Source organism: Cyprinodon variegatus, unplaced genomic scaffold (genome assembly GCF_000732505.1).
Source record: "Cyprinodon variegatus isolate N-32 unplaced genomic scaffold, C_variegatus-1.0 Scaffold260, whole genome shotgun sequence".
In the NCBI taxonomy this organism is placed as follows: domain Eukaryota; kingdom Metazoa; phylum Chordata; class Actinopteri; order Cyprinodontiformes; family Cyprinodontidae; genus Cyprinodon; species Cyprinodon variegatus.
The window spans coordinates 136,518-155,542 of record NW_015150713.1 but is presented as its reverse complement, the minus strand read 5'-3'; the positions used below and the strand labels follow the sequence as shown (position 1 = coordinate 155,542).

General features: G+C 38.4%; 1 protein-coding gene across 1 annotated transcript; it reads left to right on the top strand.

Moving 5' to 3' along the window:
- Positions 1-706: 706 nt before the first annotated feature.
- fgf10 (fibroblast growth factor 10) lies at positions 707-18,525 on the top strand. Its single transcript, XM_015382569.1, has 3 exons — positions 707-2,009; positions 13,473-13,576; positions 17,731-18,525. The coding sequence occupies exons 1-3, from the start codon at positions 1,550-1,552 to the stop codon at positions 17,920-17,922; spliced, it is 756 nt and encodes a 251-aa protein (XP_015238055.1). The 5' UTR covers positions 707-1,549; the 3' UTR covers positions 17,923-18,525.
- The last annotated feature ends 500 nt before the right edge of the window (positions 18,526-19,025 follow it).

The following is a 19,025-nucleotide window of genomic DNA, read 5'->3' as shown; positions in this document are numbered from 1 at the left end:
AGTCAAGAATGGTTTTATAATTTTGAGTATACCAATGGTGCAATCAACAAAACTAGGCAAAACAAACAACACTCCAGCAAGTAATACAGTAAATACTGTAATTAGTCTTTCAGCATCTTTTTGTCTGAAATATTTAAATGCTGCATGATAGAATAACCATGAACCATGAACCACGATAAAGAAATTATGAAAATTACACTGACATATTAAGATATGTGCAGACTATTGCATATCATATTTACAATTTATTTACAATGTAATGGCAAAGCAAGATAGATAAGACAGATAGCATAAGTAAATAATGCTATTTTCTATAGACTAAAGTAAATTACATAATACAGGGCATGGTGGGATTTAGGCTGAAACGGGGAGAAAAATATGACTTGGGGTGAATTTTTTGCTGTAATACAATATAAAGCATTAATTAGATTAACCAATAAAGCAATCAACATGACAATCAGTAGCTGCAAAAACAGTTCCTGTGCTATCTAAAACTTCTTCCTGCCCAGGATTATCTACAAAGATAAACCTTTTGCGTGTATGGAGGGATGCACAGGAACACACACGTGGGAAGCTAGACACACACACACACACACACACACACACACACACACACACACACACACACATCTACTCTCACACATACAGTGCAATAGTTGTTCCCATATGTTAGAGGGAGGTTGAAGGAAGAGAGGGTTGGATCGAGTGACTTGTAGCCTTACCAGACCCCGTCACACGGCACACAATTTTTTTTTTTTAGGATCACTCTGAAGGTGAAGAATTTCTCAAATCAAGTAAAGGGTAAGAACCACACGGATCAACCCTAGGACCTCCCCAGACATCTTTTGCATGAAGGTGGAGTCATTAGAAAGAGGAGAGGAAGCGAGATGGGGAAAAAAAACAAAAGGAGCTGGACAACTGAAGAGAACAGATGGATTGTCTGTCATACATCTGGATATTTAGGTCCTGAATCCTTTGCTTCGCATTGTAATATCTGAACAAAGGTCCAGAGGGAACATCAAGTTTAGTCTTTTTCAAAAGTGAGGAGAACTATTTTCCTCTTTTTTAAGTTTTGGTAAACTTTTTTTATATGGATTGGAATTTTTTTCTTTCATCTTTTTCAACCTTGAATTGCCTGGAAGTATGTGGATTTCTCTAATGCAACTAAGACTATTGATTGGAACATCATAAAAAAAATCCAGAGAGAACTGGCAAACACAAGGAAAACTCTGGGTTGTAAGAGAAATCTTTGACTTTGCTTTATCATATAAAAAGTTTCTAATAATCAGTCTTTCATTTTCAATTTGGAAACATCATCCTCAAAGAAAGGCTCAATGTGTTTTTTCAGATTTGCATTATTAAATTAATATTTCATCCAGATATAATAAAACTTCATGCAGGTGGTGAAAAGTTCTGACACTGCGGAAGGTTCACCTCAGCCAGTGTGGATTGTGGAGGGCTCTCTCCCTGCCCTCGTAGTTTATCCTTGCCCCCAGCAGCATGTCCCAGGCTCTGAGGCTGCCTCTAGTCCTCCTCACAGCACACTACCATGATCAGATGGGCTGCTGGAGGGAGTAAGGCTGCTTTTGCCTCGTTCTGCTCCTGGGCTGGCTTGGTGGCTTGCTCTGTCTTCAGAACCAGCTTCCGACGAAGGTCATCCGGACTGCTTTCTTCCCTGGCTTTCTCAGTGCTGGTTGCTCTGCTGGTATTCTCCCTGTTCTTACCTGAGGCCTCTTGTCGTCAGCTCCACAGAGACAGACCAAGGTCAAAAGTTTCGGAAAAATCTGGGGTACCACTGAACATTTCAGAGAGTGAACTAATCTCTAGACCAAGAGCAAACAGTGGCCCACTGCGTCGGGCTGGAGGACCGCAGGGGAGGCATGTGCGCAGCTACAGTCACTTACAAGGAGACATTCGTAGGAGAAAGTTGTTCTCTTTCCAGAAGTTTTTCCTAAGGATCGACAGGAATGGACAAGTCAATGGCACCAAGAGCAAAGATGACCCATTCAGTGAGTAAAATATTTTAATGTGTAAAAATAGATGGAGAGATTGTAAACAAATTTTACATATGGGGTTCTCATCATCTACAATCTATAAACTCAGCATGATTTCTTTTTATTAAAAAACTATTAAATGCCTGTCTTCTAGTGGTAGAATTTTCTTAAACAAAGAAAGTATTCTCTCAATGGAAAAATCTCTAGAAATATTAAATACCTGGGAATGATATATGAATTTTTTTTTCCCAGGATACCTACTGGGTTCTGGCTTGGAGGAAGAATTTCAGATTTGAGTTGTCCTTTTGTTTTAAACCAGACATCTCAGTGATATCTCTCCTGTCCAAACACTCAGCACAATGATGGTAGCTCTCAGTCGGTTTAAAAAGGAGCAGGGGCAGATAACTGGTCCATTATCAGGCAGTCTTCACAGCCCAGGGTAAACAGAGTTGATAAGAGCCGCAGAGGATCAGGGCTGGTGCAGAGTGGGGGAGTTTATGATTGTCAGTCTCATTGATGCTTTTAGGCCCATTTTTTCTACTTCTCTTTCTCTAATCTCCAAATCACACTGACCTTAAACCAGCCAAGGTTGGAGCAAATTGCACACCCTCAGTCACATTTCAAACGTTTGTTTGACTTTTTCCACTCGGGGAAACGTGTCCTTAGAGGTGATTACATGTTGTTTGTTTCACCGGATCTGTCAGTAAAGCGGCATTCTCATTTGTAACCCAGCGTCCTCATCGATCTTTGTGTTTGGGCGCCCATCAAGCACCCACATGTTCCCTGTGGGTGTGTGATCATGCAGTAGAAGACACTGATATTAGCTCACACAAGTTGTTCAATTGTTTATTCAGGAAGTCTCATTCACGGAAGGACCCTGGCCAAGTTGATAAGAAATTAAAATATACACATTAAAGACATTAGGAAATATTAGGATATCAAAGAAAAATAAATCCCAAAGTAAATCTAACTAATATTGTTAACAGTGCCAAGCACTGTTAACAATATTATTCAAAACATTACCTGGCACTGACATTGTCCAATGCATTTTTTCGCTGACTCCTTCATCCACAAGTTTGCTATTCACCTTTGCAGCTTACTGTATTTGTTGTATTTTTAGGTCTTATTAAGAGCTGGTACACTGTACAAATTTCATGAGTCCTTGTGCTTTTTGTTTGCAAAACAACAACATTCAAATATGAAATATAGAAAAGAGGTAAATGTCAGAATATGACATTTCAACGCTACATTATAGAAATATTAAAGTATTTAAGCACTCAAGAAATTATGTAAATTATGTTGTCATAGTCAAGCAAGGACAAATTCAGATTTTGCAGATATAAATCTTTTTGTATACATCTGTCACACTATTGCATATCTTGTTTGCAGTTCAATGGAAAACAAAATATGTTGCATTCTGTCAATAATGCTTTGGCATGGTCTTTCTACATATTTAAACCTGTAGCATATATAACAGGTAAGCCAGACTGTTTCGGATCCTTTAAAACATGATAAAAGTTTTACAACTTGAGCATCAAGGCTGTCTCATGTCATATACCACAAATATTTAACAGAGTGATGGCATTTACACAACTGCAACCAAATTATATTAGCCATAAGTAAATTCAAACATCACTTATTCTATTGTTAGACAATGCAAATGCTCTCTGTGGTAGCAGATGTTTTGGGGTGCCAATTGAAAGAGAAACTGATCTTCTTTCAGAATTGTTGGGCTAATATTTACAAGAGTACATAAATGTACGTAGATACTGTATTTGTCACTGATATTTCATTCACTGATAGTCAGAAGATCCTTTAATACCGGAAAACAAATGCAGGACAATCACATTGCAGGAAAGTAAACAGCTTTGTCTTTACTGGTGGATGTAATGGTTTCACAAAATGCCCTTTATTGGAAAGATAAAATGTAAATTTTATTAACACCGTTGTTATTTATCAAAATCTTTATTTAAAGTTACAGAGAATGAAAATAATATAATATATAAACATTGATGACAACTATTAGGAGTTGTAATAGAAAATATAGGTATATATTTTAGGAATAGTTTTTAAATGAGAGCTTTTTCTTTATTTTTTGGCGTATTTTAGGCGTTGATTCGACACGTTACATTACCATGTCATTAGAAAAAAGCTTTATATGACACATGGATACGCCAGGTCTCCCTCGAAAAAAAAGATTTTATCTCAAGGGACTTCCTGGTAAAATAAAGGTTAAATAAAATAAAAATGGATACATTTAAACATGTTCTTTATTTTCCCGGTCTAATGATCCCACAGTGAGTAGATATAAAACACTTTGCTTTTCCTCTTGGGAGAGCCTGACCACACATTCAATCAAAGTGACTAAAGGGAAATAGCACAGCGGAAGCAAAATGTCAGGCGAGATGTTTGTTTGGACAAGGTCATGACAGAAGAAACTTTATTGAAGTGATGCCTTTACTGCTACCTTTGTTAGTGGTTTCTTTTAAGTTGTAAAACTGGGCAGCAGCAATGAAGTCTGACTCGGGTTTTTTTTTTGTTGTTGTTGTTGTTTGTTTTGAATTTAGCAAAAACCTTTGTTTAAAGATTTATTACATTTTTTGTCTATGTTTCTGCTGAGTGAGTTTTTTTTTTTTTTTAATCATTTAGACTTCACAGTGGATTGAACCCCAGTGCAGAAGGTGAAAGGGAGATCCTCTAGTGGTACAAGTTCATGAATGAGCTGACTGAACGTCATTGTAGCCACATCAAAGGTGTGCATCTTCAGTATCAATGGTGGTGCCATGAACAAGCTGTGTCCTAAGGGGGTCTGGGGGCACTGTGTGTGGATTATGTGCCCTCCTATCAGGTTCACATGGTAAAGAATACTATACAACAGCAGCTTCAGTATTTTTTCTGGCCCCTAGGGCTAGACATGATCCTAAAACTGATGTCTTTTGTAGAGGACCCCTCACGGTCCTTGAAATGTTAAACAGGTTTTTCCTACCTTTTCTGACTGCAAAAAAAAAGATACATTGGTTATATTTAATCCACTTTAAAGGATGTATTGGTTGTGCAGATTTTTGGTTTCAAGCGTTGCAGTTGATTCTGCAGAGACGAGTCTCACTCTGTGTTACCGAGCCAGTATCCAACCTCCCACAGATTTATGGGGATGCCAGTGTAAAACTGTCCCACATGGCTTTCCAGCCCGCCAGGGGCATGTGCTGAGGTTACAGAGGCGGTGAGAAGGGGAGGGAGATCACCCTAAAGTCAGCAAAGTAGCTATCTTTATGGTCTAAGTGTTTAATTAAAATATCTATCATTCACAATGACTTCTTTGATATTTATAGTCAACAAGTAGATCTAAGTGAAATATTTCTGAATAAGACTGAGTCTTAATGCCTGGTGGTGAACTGGTTTCGCTCCTCATCCATGATGGTGTGAGAGGCAGAGACTGTCAAGATGGGTGTTAGTGTGTTGGTGGGCTTTAGGCCATGTGTTTAACGCACTTTGCAACATGGCTCACAAGGTCTATGTGTGTGTTTTTTTGTGCAGCTTCAAGCTGAATGTGCACATCAGCATACCAGTGGATATTAAACTTTTTCAATCAAAGGAAATACAGACAATGGTCTCCTGGGTGTCTAAAGAGTGGAATATGAGGCTTTTCATACTAGGCTTTTCATACAACAGACGTTGTTCTTTTCAACTTTTTCTTTTGTCTGTACACATTTTTTTTCTGTATTTTCTCATCTGTAGAATTCATGAAAAAACCCAAAGTTGATGATTTTACTCTTGAAATAATAATAATAATAATAATAATAATAATAAAAGATTAATAGAAGTTTAAATTAGGCTAGATCTTTCTTATGTTTAAAATAAGAACATAAGAAACACAAGAAAGTCACTTTTTATTTATTATGGACAGGAACACTATTCTCTAACTATCATATGCTGTAGCTTTAGTAGGGAAAGTTTTTGATGTATATTTTTTTCAACAATATAACAAATATAAATAAACAAAATAAGGTAAAAGCTGTCAAAAAAATGAGTGGCATGACTACCACAACTAGAGATACTATAATGACTTTTCATATGGAGTGCTACGACGGAATCTGATAAAGATTCACTTTACTCAATATGCTGAACTCCATCTGATGGGACCCTGACTTACTTTATTATTAATTCATCAATCCATTTTCTGTCATGCTTATCCCAACTGGGGTCGCTGGTGCCTATCTCCAGCTGTCTACGGGCAAGAGGCAGGGTTCACCCTGGACAGGTCGCCAGTCCATCCCAGGGCAACACAGGGACAAACAACCATTCACACCTAAGGAGAATTTTAGAGAAGCAAATTAACCTAGCAGTCATGTTTTTTGGACTGTGGGAGAAAGCCGGAGTACCCGGAAAGAACCCACGCATGCACGGGGAGAACATGCAAACTCCATGCAGACCCCTGGCCAGGAATCAAACCTGGAACCTTTTTGCTGCAAGGCAGCAGTGCTACCCACTGTTCCACTGAGCAGCCCTTATTAATTCAACTAATATTATGTGACCACTGCATACTGTTCATATAGTATAGAAGCCTCTTTCAGAGATGACGAAATTATGATAAAGTAAAAAGAAGAAAAAAAAACAAGTTGATGCAACATAGCAAAAGCAATTTACTATGCCCCATTGATTTTGTTTCGACATGTTAGAAACAGCATTGCAAGAAATGTTGCAACTTAGAGGCAGAATATTGCAGGATTTATGCAACACAGCCTCTGTTTTTACATAAATGTTGTTCATATTATGTCATAAGATTGATATAATATTGACTATAGACTGTGTATAACTGCCCTCTCTTGTATCAAATTGGCTAAACTACCCTAATAGCATACAGTCAAGCTATGCAGAGCTCTGTTAATGATTCAGTATTTGAGTCTAGTGTGTTGAAGCGGAGACGTATCTAAAAGTGGCAGAGTAGCAGCCCATGAGAACAGGGGTTTGAGACTTCTGTTCTAAACATTAGTCCTTGTTTATGCTGTGGAGCTGGAAACAGAAATGGTTGGAACTAATCTCTTTACAGGCCTTTTACTTTTTCTAAACATGGATAACCAACTTCTGGTGACATTTTGGCAGCGTAATCTGTCCAGAAAAAGACACAAACACTATTTACCCTAAAACTGATATATGCTGCTGATAACTGAATACCTGTAACAACTTTTAAGTTAAAATAAAAAAAGAACAGTAAAAGCTGCACAGTTCAATACCAATTTCCTCTAGCATTACATTTGTTTGTTGGCTTTAACCAAACAGGAAATGCATCAGGTATCCAAAAGAAAAAAGCCACAACATATAAATGTACTCTTAGCCTGTGAAGAATAGTTATTACAATTTTCCTCCAAGATTTGTGGAAAACCACATTCACCTGTTACATGTATTTTATGGGTGCATGTTTAGTCTGTGTGCATGCATGTGTGCACATAAGCACGCGTGCATGTGTGTATATACAACCTGTCTCGCCCCTGCCTCCGGTGGCTGACTTTGATCAGTGATCATTACAGCCTTTCTAATCCTCACTCCACCCCCAGTCTCACTGTCATGGCTCCTCTGTCCTCCTCTGTTCTCCTTCCTTTCATCCCTCCCATGTTTACAGAGCGGCCAGAGACTGCCATAGATTGTCTTACATCCTCACTCCATACCTGACATCCGATCCCTTACAGAAAACCAGCTCCACTCAGAACTTCAATGACCGTTGTGTCACAGTCCCCACCACCGCCTTGTGGCCTCAGACCTCACAGCCCTCAGGTGCCATCGTTTGAACTAGAAACTGATACAGTCTAGATATCTTGGACAAGGAGGGAAGCTGCTGTATATTTATGAGGGGCATATGCTCTTTGGTGTTGGTGCTAGGGAGGGGGGTGCACACCTGGATTCTCCTCTGTCCACTCACATGTACATGGCTGGAGGCTTCTGACAAATGAGAATGGGGGTGACAGTGGACCAGAGAGCCACACAAACAGTCATCAGACACAGACGAGGCTGCAGATTTGATCAAAGGATGTCGTTGACTCTCCGGAGTTCACGCCCCCACGATGGACTCTGTCTGTGTGTGCATGTCTGTGTTAGTGTGTGTGTGTGCCTACACATGCGTGCTCATCTAGATAAAATAACGACAGCTCACAGGAAGTGGGGAAAGGAAGTCAGGGAGGGCGGCAAGAAATCAAACATGTCATGGGAACCAGCGGGACTCACTCCCAAACACACATCAGTAGCAAAACATGAGACAAGTGGGTTCTGTGGTCAGAGGACACATTAGGAAGTTATATCTCTCTGACCTCTGATACTGAGACCACACAAATAATCGGAGCTGTCTGCAGGAAAAACACACGCTTGTTACTCCAGGTATAAATTAACCCCTCTGCCAGCCAATGAGAAACCCAAATTATTTGTGTAGCCTAAATACCAAACAGAGCATAAACAGCCCAAGAATCTCGGTGGAATCCACCTATTAATTTTCCAACAAAATGACCTGTGCAGCTGGAATCTGTTACGCAGGTGTAGGCTGTAAAGTAACTTTATAATATCACCAAAATGATAAATGTGCTCAGGAATAATTGTAACCTTAAAAAAAACTCCCACACATTCCCACATGTAAATGTCCTGCTCTTTGAATGTTGCTAGTCATTATATTCTTACAGATCCAAGGTTCTTAATCTGTGGCACAAGTAACACTTCTGGTATCTGGGTTTCCTTTAGTGGTACTCTAAAATGTAAATAGCATTTGCTCACAATAAAGAGCAATTAAATTAACTGTGGTGCAGAGCATAGAATGGCAAAAGTGCTAGAACCAAAAACAACTGTAGTTGTACTCATAGAATCCAATCAGACAAAGCTGGGTTTAAGTGCATACAACAAGCTTCTTGGTCGGTTAGTGTTCCCATCACAAGAAAGCAACTGTGTAACCTACAACATTTGAAAGCAGCTCTAATAGTGAATAACACTGAAGCCACCTCCAGTAGTTTCTGCCACGATACTTCCAAATGTCCAAAACCGGCTGCAAAGTTGTGTGTTTGCACATGCTTGATAACACAGCCCTTAACACACACATGCCAACACAAACAATGACATTATGGTTGTATTTCAGAACCAGTCGATGGTCCACATAAGGTGCATTTCCATCAGCTTCTTCTAATATACATTTTGAATTATCACATCAGAAAGATTTGATGGTATCAGCAAAATTTAAACAAACTCACAAAAATTTGGGAAAAAAAGTTTTTATGCTCAATTGAGTATGTTTTTCACACTTGTAAAAAGGGTCAATGCACAAAATGGGAGATGGAAACACTTTTTCGAATCAGCTCTGACAGCCAACTTTAACTCACATGACTGATCAGCTGTCCCTGATGTCGGCATCTGCCACGTGTTCTTATGTGTGTAAACATGGCTGGAAGCAACATTGCCATTACTAACTGAACTTTACAACTTTCCCAATTAAAACACATTAGTTAAAAACTTCTTCTGTTATACCCCTTTCACACTGGCTGAAAAACCCGTTTTAATCCGGAAAAAATCGGGTTTTAGTGACAGTGGGAACAGCTCACTGATGTGTGTCTACCCAGGTCAAACGACTCGGCAAGCACCCATGATAAAATCGCCTCGGCTGTAGGAACCCCAGACCCGGGTTTATGCGCTAAATTATGTGATGCCAATTGAATGCAATGTATGGACTTTAACACACCGCACCAGTCACTTCTGATCTAATTTAAAAGATGGCATACTGCTGGTGAAAGGGATTCAGACAGATATAAGACCGAAAATATAAAGAATACTGACTACGCGCTGGCTCCCATCAATGTGGCTTTCCATTATTTACTTCCCTGATTTCCATTGCAATGTCGACATTATAAACAATCACCTGACATGATGCCATCATTAAACACACAGTGGGGGGTGGGGTGGGCAGAGGCCACACAGCTTACCAGCAAGGGCTCAGACTCTGCTTTTTGGCCAAATGGGAAAAGAGCCGACAGCCGGTTTTTAGCGGGTCAACCCTGTTTTGAAAAACCCAGTTTTTTAGTGGGAAAGTGGCTTTACTGATCTGTGATCAGTGCTAGATTCAAGCCGCAACATGTGACGACGTAATTTTTTCTTTGCACATCTTGTCCAAAAACAAAATGGACAATGGCGCAAACCCCACAAAATCCATTAACGAGGTAGTGTACTTAATTTATAGTGAGGTCCTGAAATGTTATTGTCATTAACAGGTCCCTTATGAATAGTAGACAGATGCCACATCGCTTCTCTTCCCCTTAAAATTGTTTACATTCTTCTTCTTAAGGCTTAAGTGTTACAAAATCTGTTACAGCTTTGATGACCTCTGTCAGTTTCATATTTTCACTTAAGCTTTTTCTCTGCAGATACCTTATTCAAACATAATTAGATGTAGACTTGGAAATAATAGTTCGTTGGACTCAAGCATCACACTTTTAACCTTATCTGGACAACCCCGATCATTTATTGTCTGCGATAGCATTGCTCAAGCAGGGCGCCCTTTTCAGCAGGTCCCATTTAGCATTCAGTTTTTGATTTTAAATCAATTGTTTAAGATGTGCTGTGTGTTTCTGTTTTTGATTTTTTCCCCCATCCTGCTTGTACACACAACGCAAATTACCAATTTGTGACCAGCCATACTCCTGCTATTTACACAAGAGATGAGCTGTTAACTTTCAGCAGCTCTGTTGTAACCCTTCCCATCCAGCTATTCCTTGCAAATAGAGAGGTAGGATACAGGAGTCCTGCTATAGCATTGACAGGAGAAGGTGTAGACCATTCATCCCATCCATCATCATGACAAACAAAGTGAATGAAATGGCTGCACTAACACTGCATCAAAAAGGCTACAGAGAGATCAGCTCAAAGTCCCTCAGACTGAAGAAGCACTGAGGGACCGTTTCAGCTCCACTCAGGGACTGCATCATGGGCTACGATACTTTTTGTGTGGCCTCATCAGTGCTGAGGACATAACAAAAGTACAGATGTTGAACTCTAGACTGCACATAAATACCAACCAAAAGTCTCCTGATCAACTTGAGGAAAACCCGTGGATTGTGGATTTATGCAGGCACAGCCCAATGGGAGTTTAGTGGGGCTTAACTCACATTGGTGATCATTCAGGGAACTGAAATAGAGAAAATGGACTCTCATAAGTAGGTGTTCACCTGAACAATAAACCAAATTGGAGACACAACACTGATTCTTTTAACAGGAAAGGTCAGAACTGGTTTCTACTAGTTATGAATTCTTGGGCCTCTCCAGGCTGAGTAGTTTATAACCCTTGACAAGTAAGTTGAAATAGAATAATTTTAAGAAACCAATTGCATTAAACCATTTAAGCTCATTAACTAAGACTACTAAGATAACAGAAAACCCACTTCTGTACATTTAATTACATTTTGTTTTTTAAGATAACATGAAAATAAACATTTTATTGTGCCGTTTTATTCAGCAAACCGGACTTAAAAGAAGTATAGGTCCTACACTCATGTGTTTTTGCTTAAAAATAATCTAAAATATGCTGATTGTAATCATCATTTGCAATCATTACAAATGTCCAGTTGTTGCTTGACTCTAGACAGCAGCACACATATATTAATCTTAGTATGACCTAACTATCTCATCAGTTTATTTTTCTCATGTTTTAAGTTTCTATTACTGTATGGTCTAATTCTTATTTTTGCTTTATTTTGATTTTGTTATGTGTGGGTATCTAGACAACAAAATAAAAAAAATGCCCTTTACTTTGAACACCTGAATTTCTCAAATTTTAAAGAGCCAAATATACTATTATAAAATATACTATTATAAAAATATACTATTATTTATATTTTATTTGAGAACTTTCTTCTTACAGCTATTCTGATTCAAATACTTCTTGTAAGATGTATTATTGTACTAATGTTTAATCTTTTATTGATTATGTAATTAGCTTTATAAAGAATGTGTTACCTTTTTCACACTTTTATTTAGCTATTTATTTAAAAACAAATTGTAAAATCACTAACATGAAGATGAGGAAACAATGCAGCTTAAGAAAGTCTTTGTCATCTTACTAATTTATCCAGCTGCAAGTCTGAAAATGTAATGAACTATTGGGATCTTTGAATTAAATAATAGTTAAAATAATAATAATGTGCTCGAGCACAAGACAGAGGCAAGGCAGTTGTGCACAGGTACCACTATCATTAGGGAATGTTGGTAAAGGACACAACTAATGAGAAAGATGATGCTGAAGCTTAAAATCAACATGCCTCTGTAGGCAGAACAAACCTCTGCACCCTACACCACAACTCAAAGTCTGCTATTGTTGAATGCAAGTACTGCACCGGGGGAATGTACATGCTACCTTGGCTGTGTATGTAAAAGGGTCTGTTGCGTTTTTGCAAGAATAAGATGTGAGATCTACTTAGCTCACCCGGCTCAAAGAGCTTGTCCAACTTCTAGCAGTTTATCAAAGGGGAAACATGAGCTTAAACCTGTCCCAACCCAACCTTTCTTAGCTTAGCTTAGCATTTTGCCGTGTAAAGCCGAAAACATCACTCAACAAAATATTTAATCTGCTGCTGTCAGATGCACAACATTTTAAAGTCAGAATAATATCAACCGAGCTCTGAAACAAAAAAAACATAATTTCACATTGTTTATAGACATAAGTAATCAGAATAAAAGGGCCAATTAGACTGAAAATATGTCATGCAAGTGTGCCATTCAGAGTATTTTGACTAACCTCTAGCCATTCAAATTGAGAAGACCCTGTGTTCGTGTGGGGTGCACATGCATATTCTGGTCAGCTTAAAATAACTTGATCCAAACAAGTGTTTGAATGCATGCAGATGATATTGTGAACAGGAATAAGCCATTTTAGTCTGAAAACAGTTTTATTCAAATCCTGCCTAATCTGTTTAGAATATTCAAACATGACATGTTTACATAACACATTTTTAGTCCAGTCTGCCGTTTATTGTGGCAACTTATGTTGACATGAACATAACAAGAGTTGCTTTAATTGTACTTCCTGGCTCAACACCAACTCTCTGGTGAAACTAATGCTGGCATAGTTGAATTAGACTAAACACACTTAAATTAACACTGCGCTGTCAAAATACAGCACCAACACTGGAAATCTAGCATTTGATTTTTCTGTGTAGAGATGGAAATGACTTCTGCTGAATAAAAATGTATCAAGATATTAACATGTCTGCTTGTGGATATATTTTAAAACTTTGCATCTTAAAACACTACCAACCCTCTTATGGTACTGACCATAAAAAAATTAAGCATCACTGTCACAGATATTGGAATAAGATGTATCGGTGTGGATTTGAATTTTATCTAATATTTAAATGGTTTAGGGAATGAAATATTCTTCATTTAGTTTTTCTGCATACAGGGGGATCTTTTGTTCATTGATATAGTCAACATATTGTGATGTAACCTTGTTTTTCTAACTCCTAGGTATTTTTGAAATCACATCAGTGGAAGTGGGAGTGGTGGCCATTAAAGGGCTGCACAGCAACTATTATCTGGCCATCAGCAGGGATGGAAAGCTGTATGGAGCGGTACGTATCCAAGTCAAGGTTAATCTGAATGCCTCACAAAGTAAGATAGTGTTAGATTGCTGGTATTTTATTGCAGGTAAATTTATATTTATTTCCCAGCCAGTTTGTTCATATTCACAACCAGGCTTGTGAACACATGCAAACCTCCAGGAGACATATGCACTTCTTTGCACATCAGGCTGTGGAAATTCTCAATCGTCTGGGTCATGACAACCACAAAACAGGCTTAAATTGGAAAGAACTTGCTCTTTTTTCTGAAGATGTTTCCACAGCTATCCAAGAGTCTTGTTTTAAATGTGGTGGTGAGCAATCACTTAAGTGCCGGTGTATTAATGCAGCACAGAGGTCCTTCCCCCTAAGCATATTTCAAGTCAAATGCAAATTAAGGATCAACCTGTTGGGTATTTGGTTGTACATGCACAACTGAATAATTATTGGAGTGCTTAAGAAATTTCTTTGGAATACGTTCCATGACTGAATTGTAAATGCTTGGAAGCTGAAACCACAATCTTTCCCCTCTGTTCAGTGATGGTGTTTCCCTTTTCACAAAAATGGCTTTCTTCAGCCTTCTTTCAAACCATCTGTGCTCTCTGTCCAATATCTGAATATCTTGGATGTCAAAATTGTTACCTTTGTTTATGAGGTAAAGAGGTACAGATAATTCTTACCCAGAGCTACTGACTCTCTTATGCTGTGCCAGGCATCTGCTGTTTGGTTTCTCCGGTATCGGAGTCTGAACACTCCTCAGTGTGCTGGATTGCATAAACAACGACACTCAGCTTTGGGTTGGGTGTTCTGTCTTTAGACAGCTTTTGCCTGAGTGAATGGTTGGGTTTTAAATCCATCTGTATGTTGTGTTTCTCAGAAATCCCTGACATATATGTAATTACCAATTTTTCTGCATTTTTTTCGTTTTCTCCTCTTTGTAACATACCATGTTTTTCTTCCAGCTAGTTTTCTTTTTGCTTACTTAACAAATCCCCACCTGTTCAAGGAATTTCCTGTGTTTTTTGCATTTTTTTTTAACTGAGGAAATAGTTTCAGCTTGGTAATAAAGAGTTATGGTAACAGAAAATTTATGTTCCAGTGAGTGATGTGAGTCGAACTGCAGATAGTGGTCTGTAGAGCTGAGTTTTCAGTAAACCTCAGTATTAAGACCCCTTTTGTTCTCAGTGTACCCAGCACAGTCAAGAATGGGTCAACGTGTTATTCTTGACATCCTCTCTAGTAAACTTGATGTTTCTGTCCACTGAGTCGATGTACCACAACTTCCGGGGTTTGGATTTGGACTGAAGTGTCATCCACATATCGGAACCAGTGAGCAAGCTTTGTTCCATTCAATATCTCTCCATATAGATATTGGAAGCTTCTGTCTATAAATGTTGTCACTTAATTTGAAATATGTAGTCCATAGGCAGAGATCCCACAGGTAGCAAATCTGGTTAGGTGTTAAAGTGGTCCTGTCTTTCAGGTTTTCATCATGTTCCACTTGTGTCCTGACTTTGTTCAGTACCTCTGATGTGGGAATGCAGGTGAAGAGAAAGGTTACATTAAAAGAAACAATGGTTTCAAATCGAGCTCAAAAGCCTGACTTTGGAAATAAAGCCTGTGGAGTTTTGTATGTGGTGTGGAGTGTTTCCAATCAATGGAGCCAAAATTGTTGCAAGATGTTTTGCAATGCTGTGTGTAACTGAGTTAATGCTACTGACAACAGCGCTGTGTAGAATCCCTTTCTTGTGTATTTTTGGAAGGCCATATATAGATGATACAGCCTCCCTTGGATAATTCATAGTAGCAAAAGTCCGAATTACTACAATTTAGTAAATCTGGTTTACTCTTTTTTGTGGTTATTTGCACAACTTGTCAAAAAATGGCCCAAACCCCACAAAGTCCATTAACAAGGTAGTGTGGTGATTTTAAAGTGAGGTCTTGAATGGTTATCGCCATTAATGGGTCCCTTATGAATAGTAGAAAGATGTCACGTTGATGAGTTTATAGAAAGTAAAAAAAAAATCACTAGGCACTTGTCAAAAGTTGGTGAACTGAAATTTCATTTCAGCTGATTTTTGCAGTGGAAAACAAATTGAGCATGTTTGATTACTAGAATCAGCACACTCAATAAAGCTGTTAAAATAATTTCTGTTTTCTAAGCAGAGCTATGTTCCTAAGAAAAAGCTCAAGCAATTGGTTAGGATTAATCAATCAGAGATTTTATACACAATTTCTGATGGCTAGTTTTGTGAAGCTTCAACCCATAGACACCTATTTCATTGGTTTCTCTTCCTCTAATGAAGCCCAGGTTAACTGGCATTCTTAAATACTGGTAAATCTTCTGATTTATCTTAGGTAATCAATAGCCTTAAGCAGGCTGGTCATAAATAACCTATTGAGAACTGCCTATTTTTGGACAAAAGGAAATTATTGGGACTAACTGGTAATAGAGATGATATAGCATGTAATGGTAGCAGTTTTAGCATTACTAACAGAATTTCTTGTATATCTACCCTCAACTAGTGAGAACCAGAGTTAAGAAGGTTGTCTAAATTCCTTGGGAGAACAAAATAATGAATCCTCTGTAATAAGTTTAGCTTGATGTGTAACTCCCGGATGTAACTTGAATTAAAAGCCAACTTGCAGAAACTTTACAATATGCTATTCCCTTTATATAAGCTTCGAATGTCCTTTAATTTTTCGGCTTGAAGTCTTTCTCCCACAGCAATTACTTCTATACAGAAAAGAGTCCTATGTTACAGCAGGTTGTTGTTTTTTTTTTACTTTGGTGTTGCCATCTTTAAAAAAAAAATCTCCAAAGATGTTTACAGCAATTAATCTGGATTTTATTTCTGGTGTTATAGGAGACTTTTAGAGATGACATGAAAGTGTGTATTATTGTTACTGGTCCTCATGAGCAGTTGGTCGTGCTACTGGCTGAACCAGGCAACTGTCCTTGTGCAGCAATCTCTCCTAGCTGAAATCAGAATGGAGTTTCTCCTCTTTCTGTCCAGACTGCAAATTACTTTTGAACTCAGGAAATTAAAGGTATAGTGGAGGATTTCACGAATTTTTCAAAATACCCACCCTCTCCACTTTAAAAAAAATTAAATGTGCATGCACAACCCTGTACCCGTCCCGGAGAGAAAAAGTGTATTAATCATGTGTGAGCTCTGTTTAAAAGTTGCTGTTTGCATCGCTCATACGAGCTTACTTTTTTAAAAGATTTGCAATTTTTCACTATGTCAGACTCCACCGGTAAGTGGAAATGGGGACGAGCACGTAGGACGACCTTACGTAAACATATCACCAGAATGATTGAAAATTAGGAGGACCACCAGTTTTGATGATCCACCTGGAAAAAGAACATCCTCCATTTTACCTTTAAGTCAGGATCCTGATTTGGCCAGTGAGAAAGAACCAGTGAGAAGAAGCATGTTGGAAATTGAAATATAACTTTACATCTAAATGTTATACACACTATTTCCGCAAATGAAATAATAACACCATTTAGAAACATAAGTTTTAAGCCAACATGTAGTTATTTGTAATACTGATTTTCTGTAGTACTATTGATGTTTGGCTGAGAAAACAACAAAAACATCAGACATAACAGTCCCTTGTAAAGGTGTAGATCAGTGTTTTCTAAAACCTGGTTCCCTTAAGAGACACTGCCCTCTGTGTCTTGGATGTTTCCCATCTTTCACACACCTGACATCAATTGATAGCACATTAACAGGCTTTGCTAAACTGCAATGATCTGATTTGGGACTGTTAAAGCAGAGCCACATCTTAAATAGGCAGGGCAGTGCACCTTGAGGACCAGGGTTGACAAACGCAGGTTTAGACTGTCATTATCTATTGTATGTTAAGTATCCCATGGATAGGAGCATCTTCTGTTGTCCTTATCGATCAAATGAGCTAAAATATGCAGTCTTTTAGTTTTTAGTCTTTGACAGCTATTTGTATACTGATTGAAATGTGACATTTTCCTTCAGAATGTAAATACCACTAATGCATAAAACACAGAACTTCACTTAGAAAACACACCCGCTAAGGAGAATTCTATTACATAAGAAAAAAAATACATTACACAAGCTGATACTCACTGCAAAATAAGCGCACATGTTTCATACAAAAATATGTTTGTTGTTTTTTCACAGAGAGTGTTTAGTGTTGACTGCAAGCTGAAGGAGCGCATCGAGGAGAACGGCTACAACACGTACGCTTCGGCTAAGTGGAAGAACAAGAAGCGGCAAATGTTCGTGGGGCTGAATGTTCAAGGGAAGCCGCTGAAGGGGATGAAAACCCGCAGGAAGAAAACGGCAACCCACTTCCTCCCAATTATGGTGTGAATCAAGAAGCCCAACTGGATTGGAAGCAGCTATCTAGAGCACTGGACACAGGAGGTTTTCAATACCTGGCAGCCATGACATTAAGACATGCATTGAAAAATCTCACATTTGGGAAAGAAAAAGGCACTAACACTGTTACATGAAATGAACTCTGAATTGGTTGAGCTTATTTCCTTTTGATGAAAGGTGCTGAGTTTTGCGCGGCACCAAAAGCAGAGGTAATCTATATTTTTTTACTGTGCCAAACAGTTTGAAGCTGGAGTACAGGTATAATGTGGACAATACAGAAGATGCTACCCAAGCTAGATGTATCTAAATGTGTTATCTATCATCTAAATTTTCAAAAGAAGCAGAGACATTTGACTGGCAGAAAATGGGAAAGGTTTAGGTAATATCGTGACTATCCTGATTATCCTGACAGCATGACATATTATGAAAGCACATATAAAGTAATTGTTTGTTAGTTAACCACTGCGTTTTGGCTGAATTTTGATGACTTATTTATTTTTGTGAGGTATTTAACTGAAAAAAAACACCAGCAATCTTCTGCATTCTACTTTTTTTTAGGATCTCTATCATTAAATAAAACTACCATTCTCCTTCGTTCCGTCATGTGTGGAGCTTTATTTCTTCTCAAACAAAGGGCACAGGAAAAACAGCAAAGTATCAGCACATGTCCTGAGAAATCCTGGCAAGCATTCAGGTCATGGTAGGTCTCAATCTTATCTGGCTTACTCTGAGGTTGGGAGGGACAAATAGCTGCCATTAATGCTTGGCCAGATCCTCCATGTGGGAACCATTCTGCTAATGATTAATTCCCAAACAAACAGGGAAAAAAACCACAACAAAATCTCAGGGAGGCAGCTTCTCTGGTGGGACTGGCAGATACTGACATCATTTCCTAATATCATGCCATTGCTATGGGAGCGGCAACAATTTCTGATTGCAGGATTGATAGATATCAGCTACAGGAAAGCACCTTCTTAAAATAAACAAAGTAAATATAAAATTAGCTTTGTCATGATTATCTGCAGTCCCACTGCAAATAGGTTTGTGCATGAGGGTCTGAGCATGTTTAAGGGAAGAAGGAGATATATGGCCTG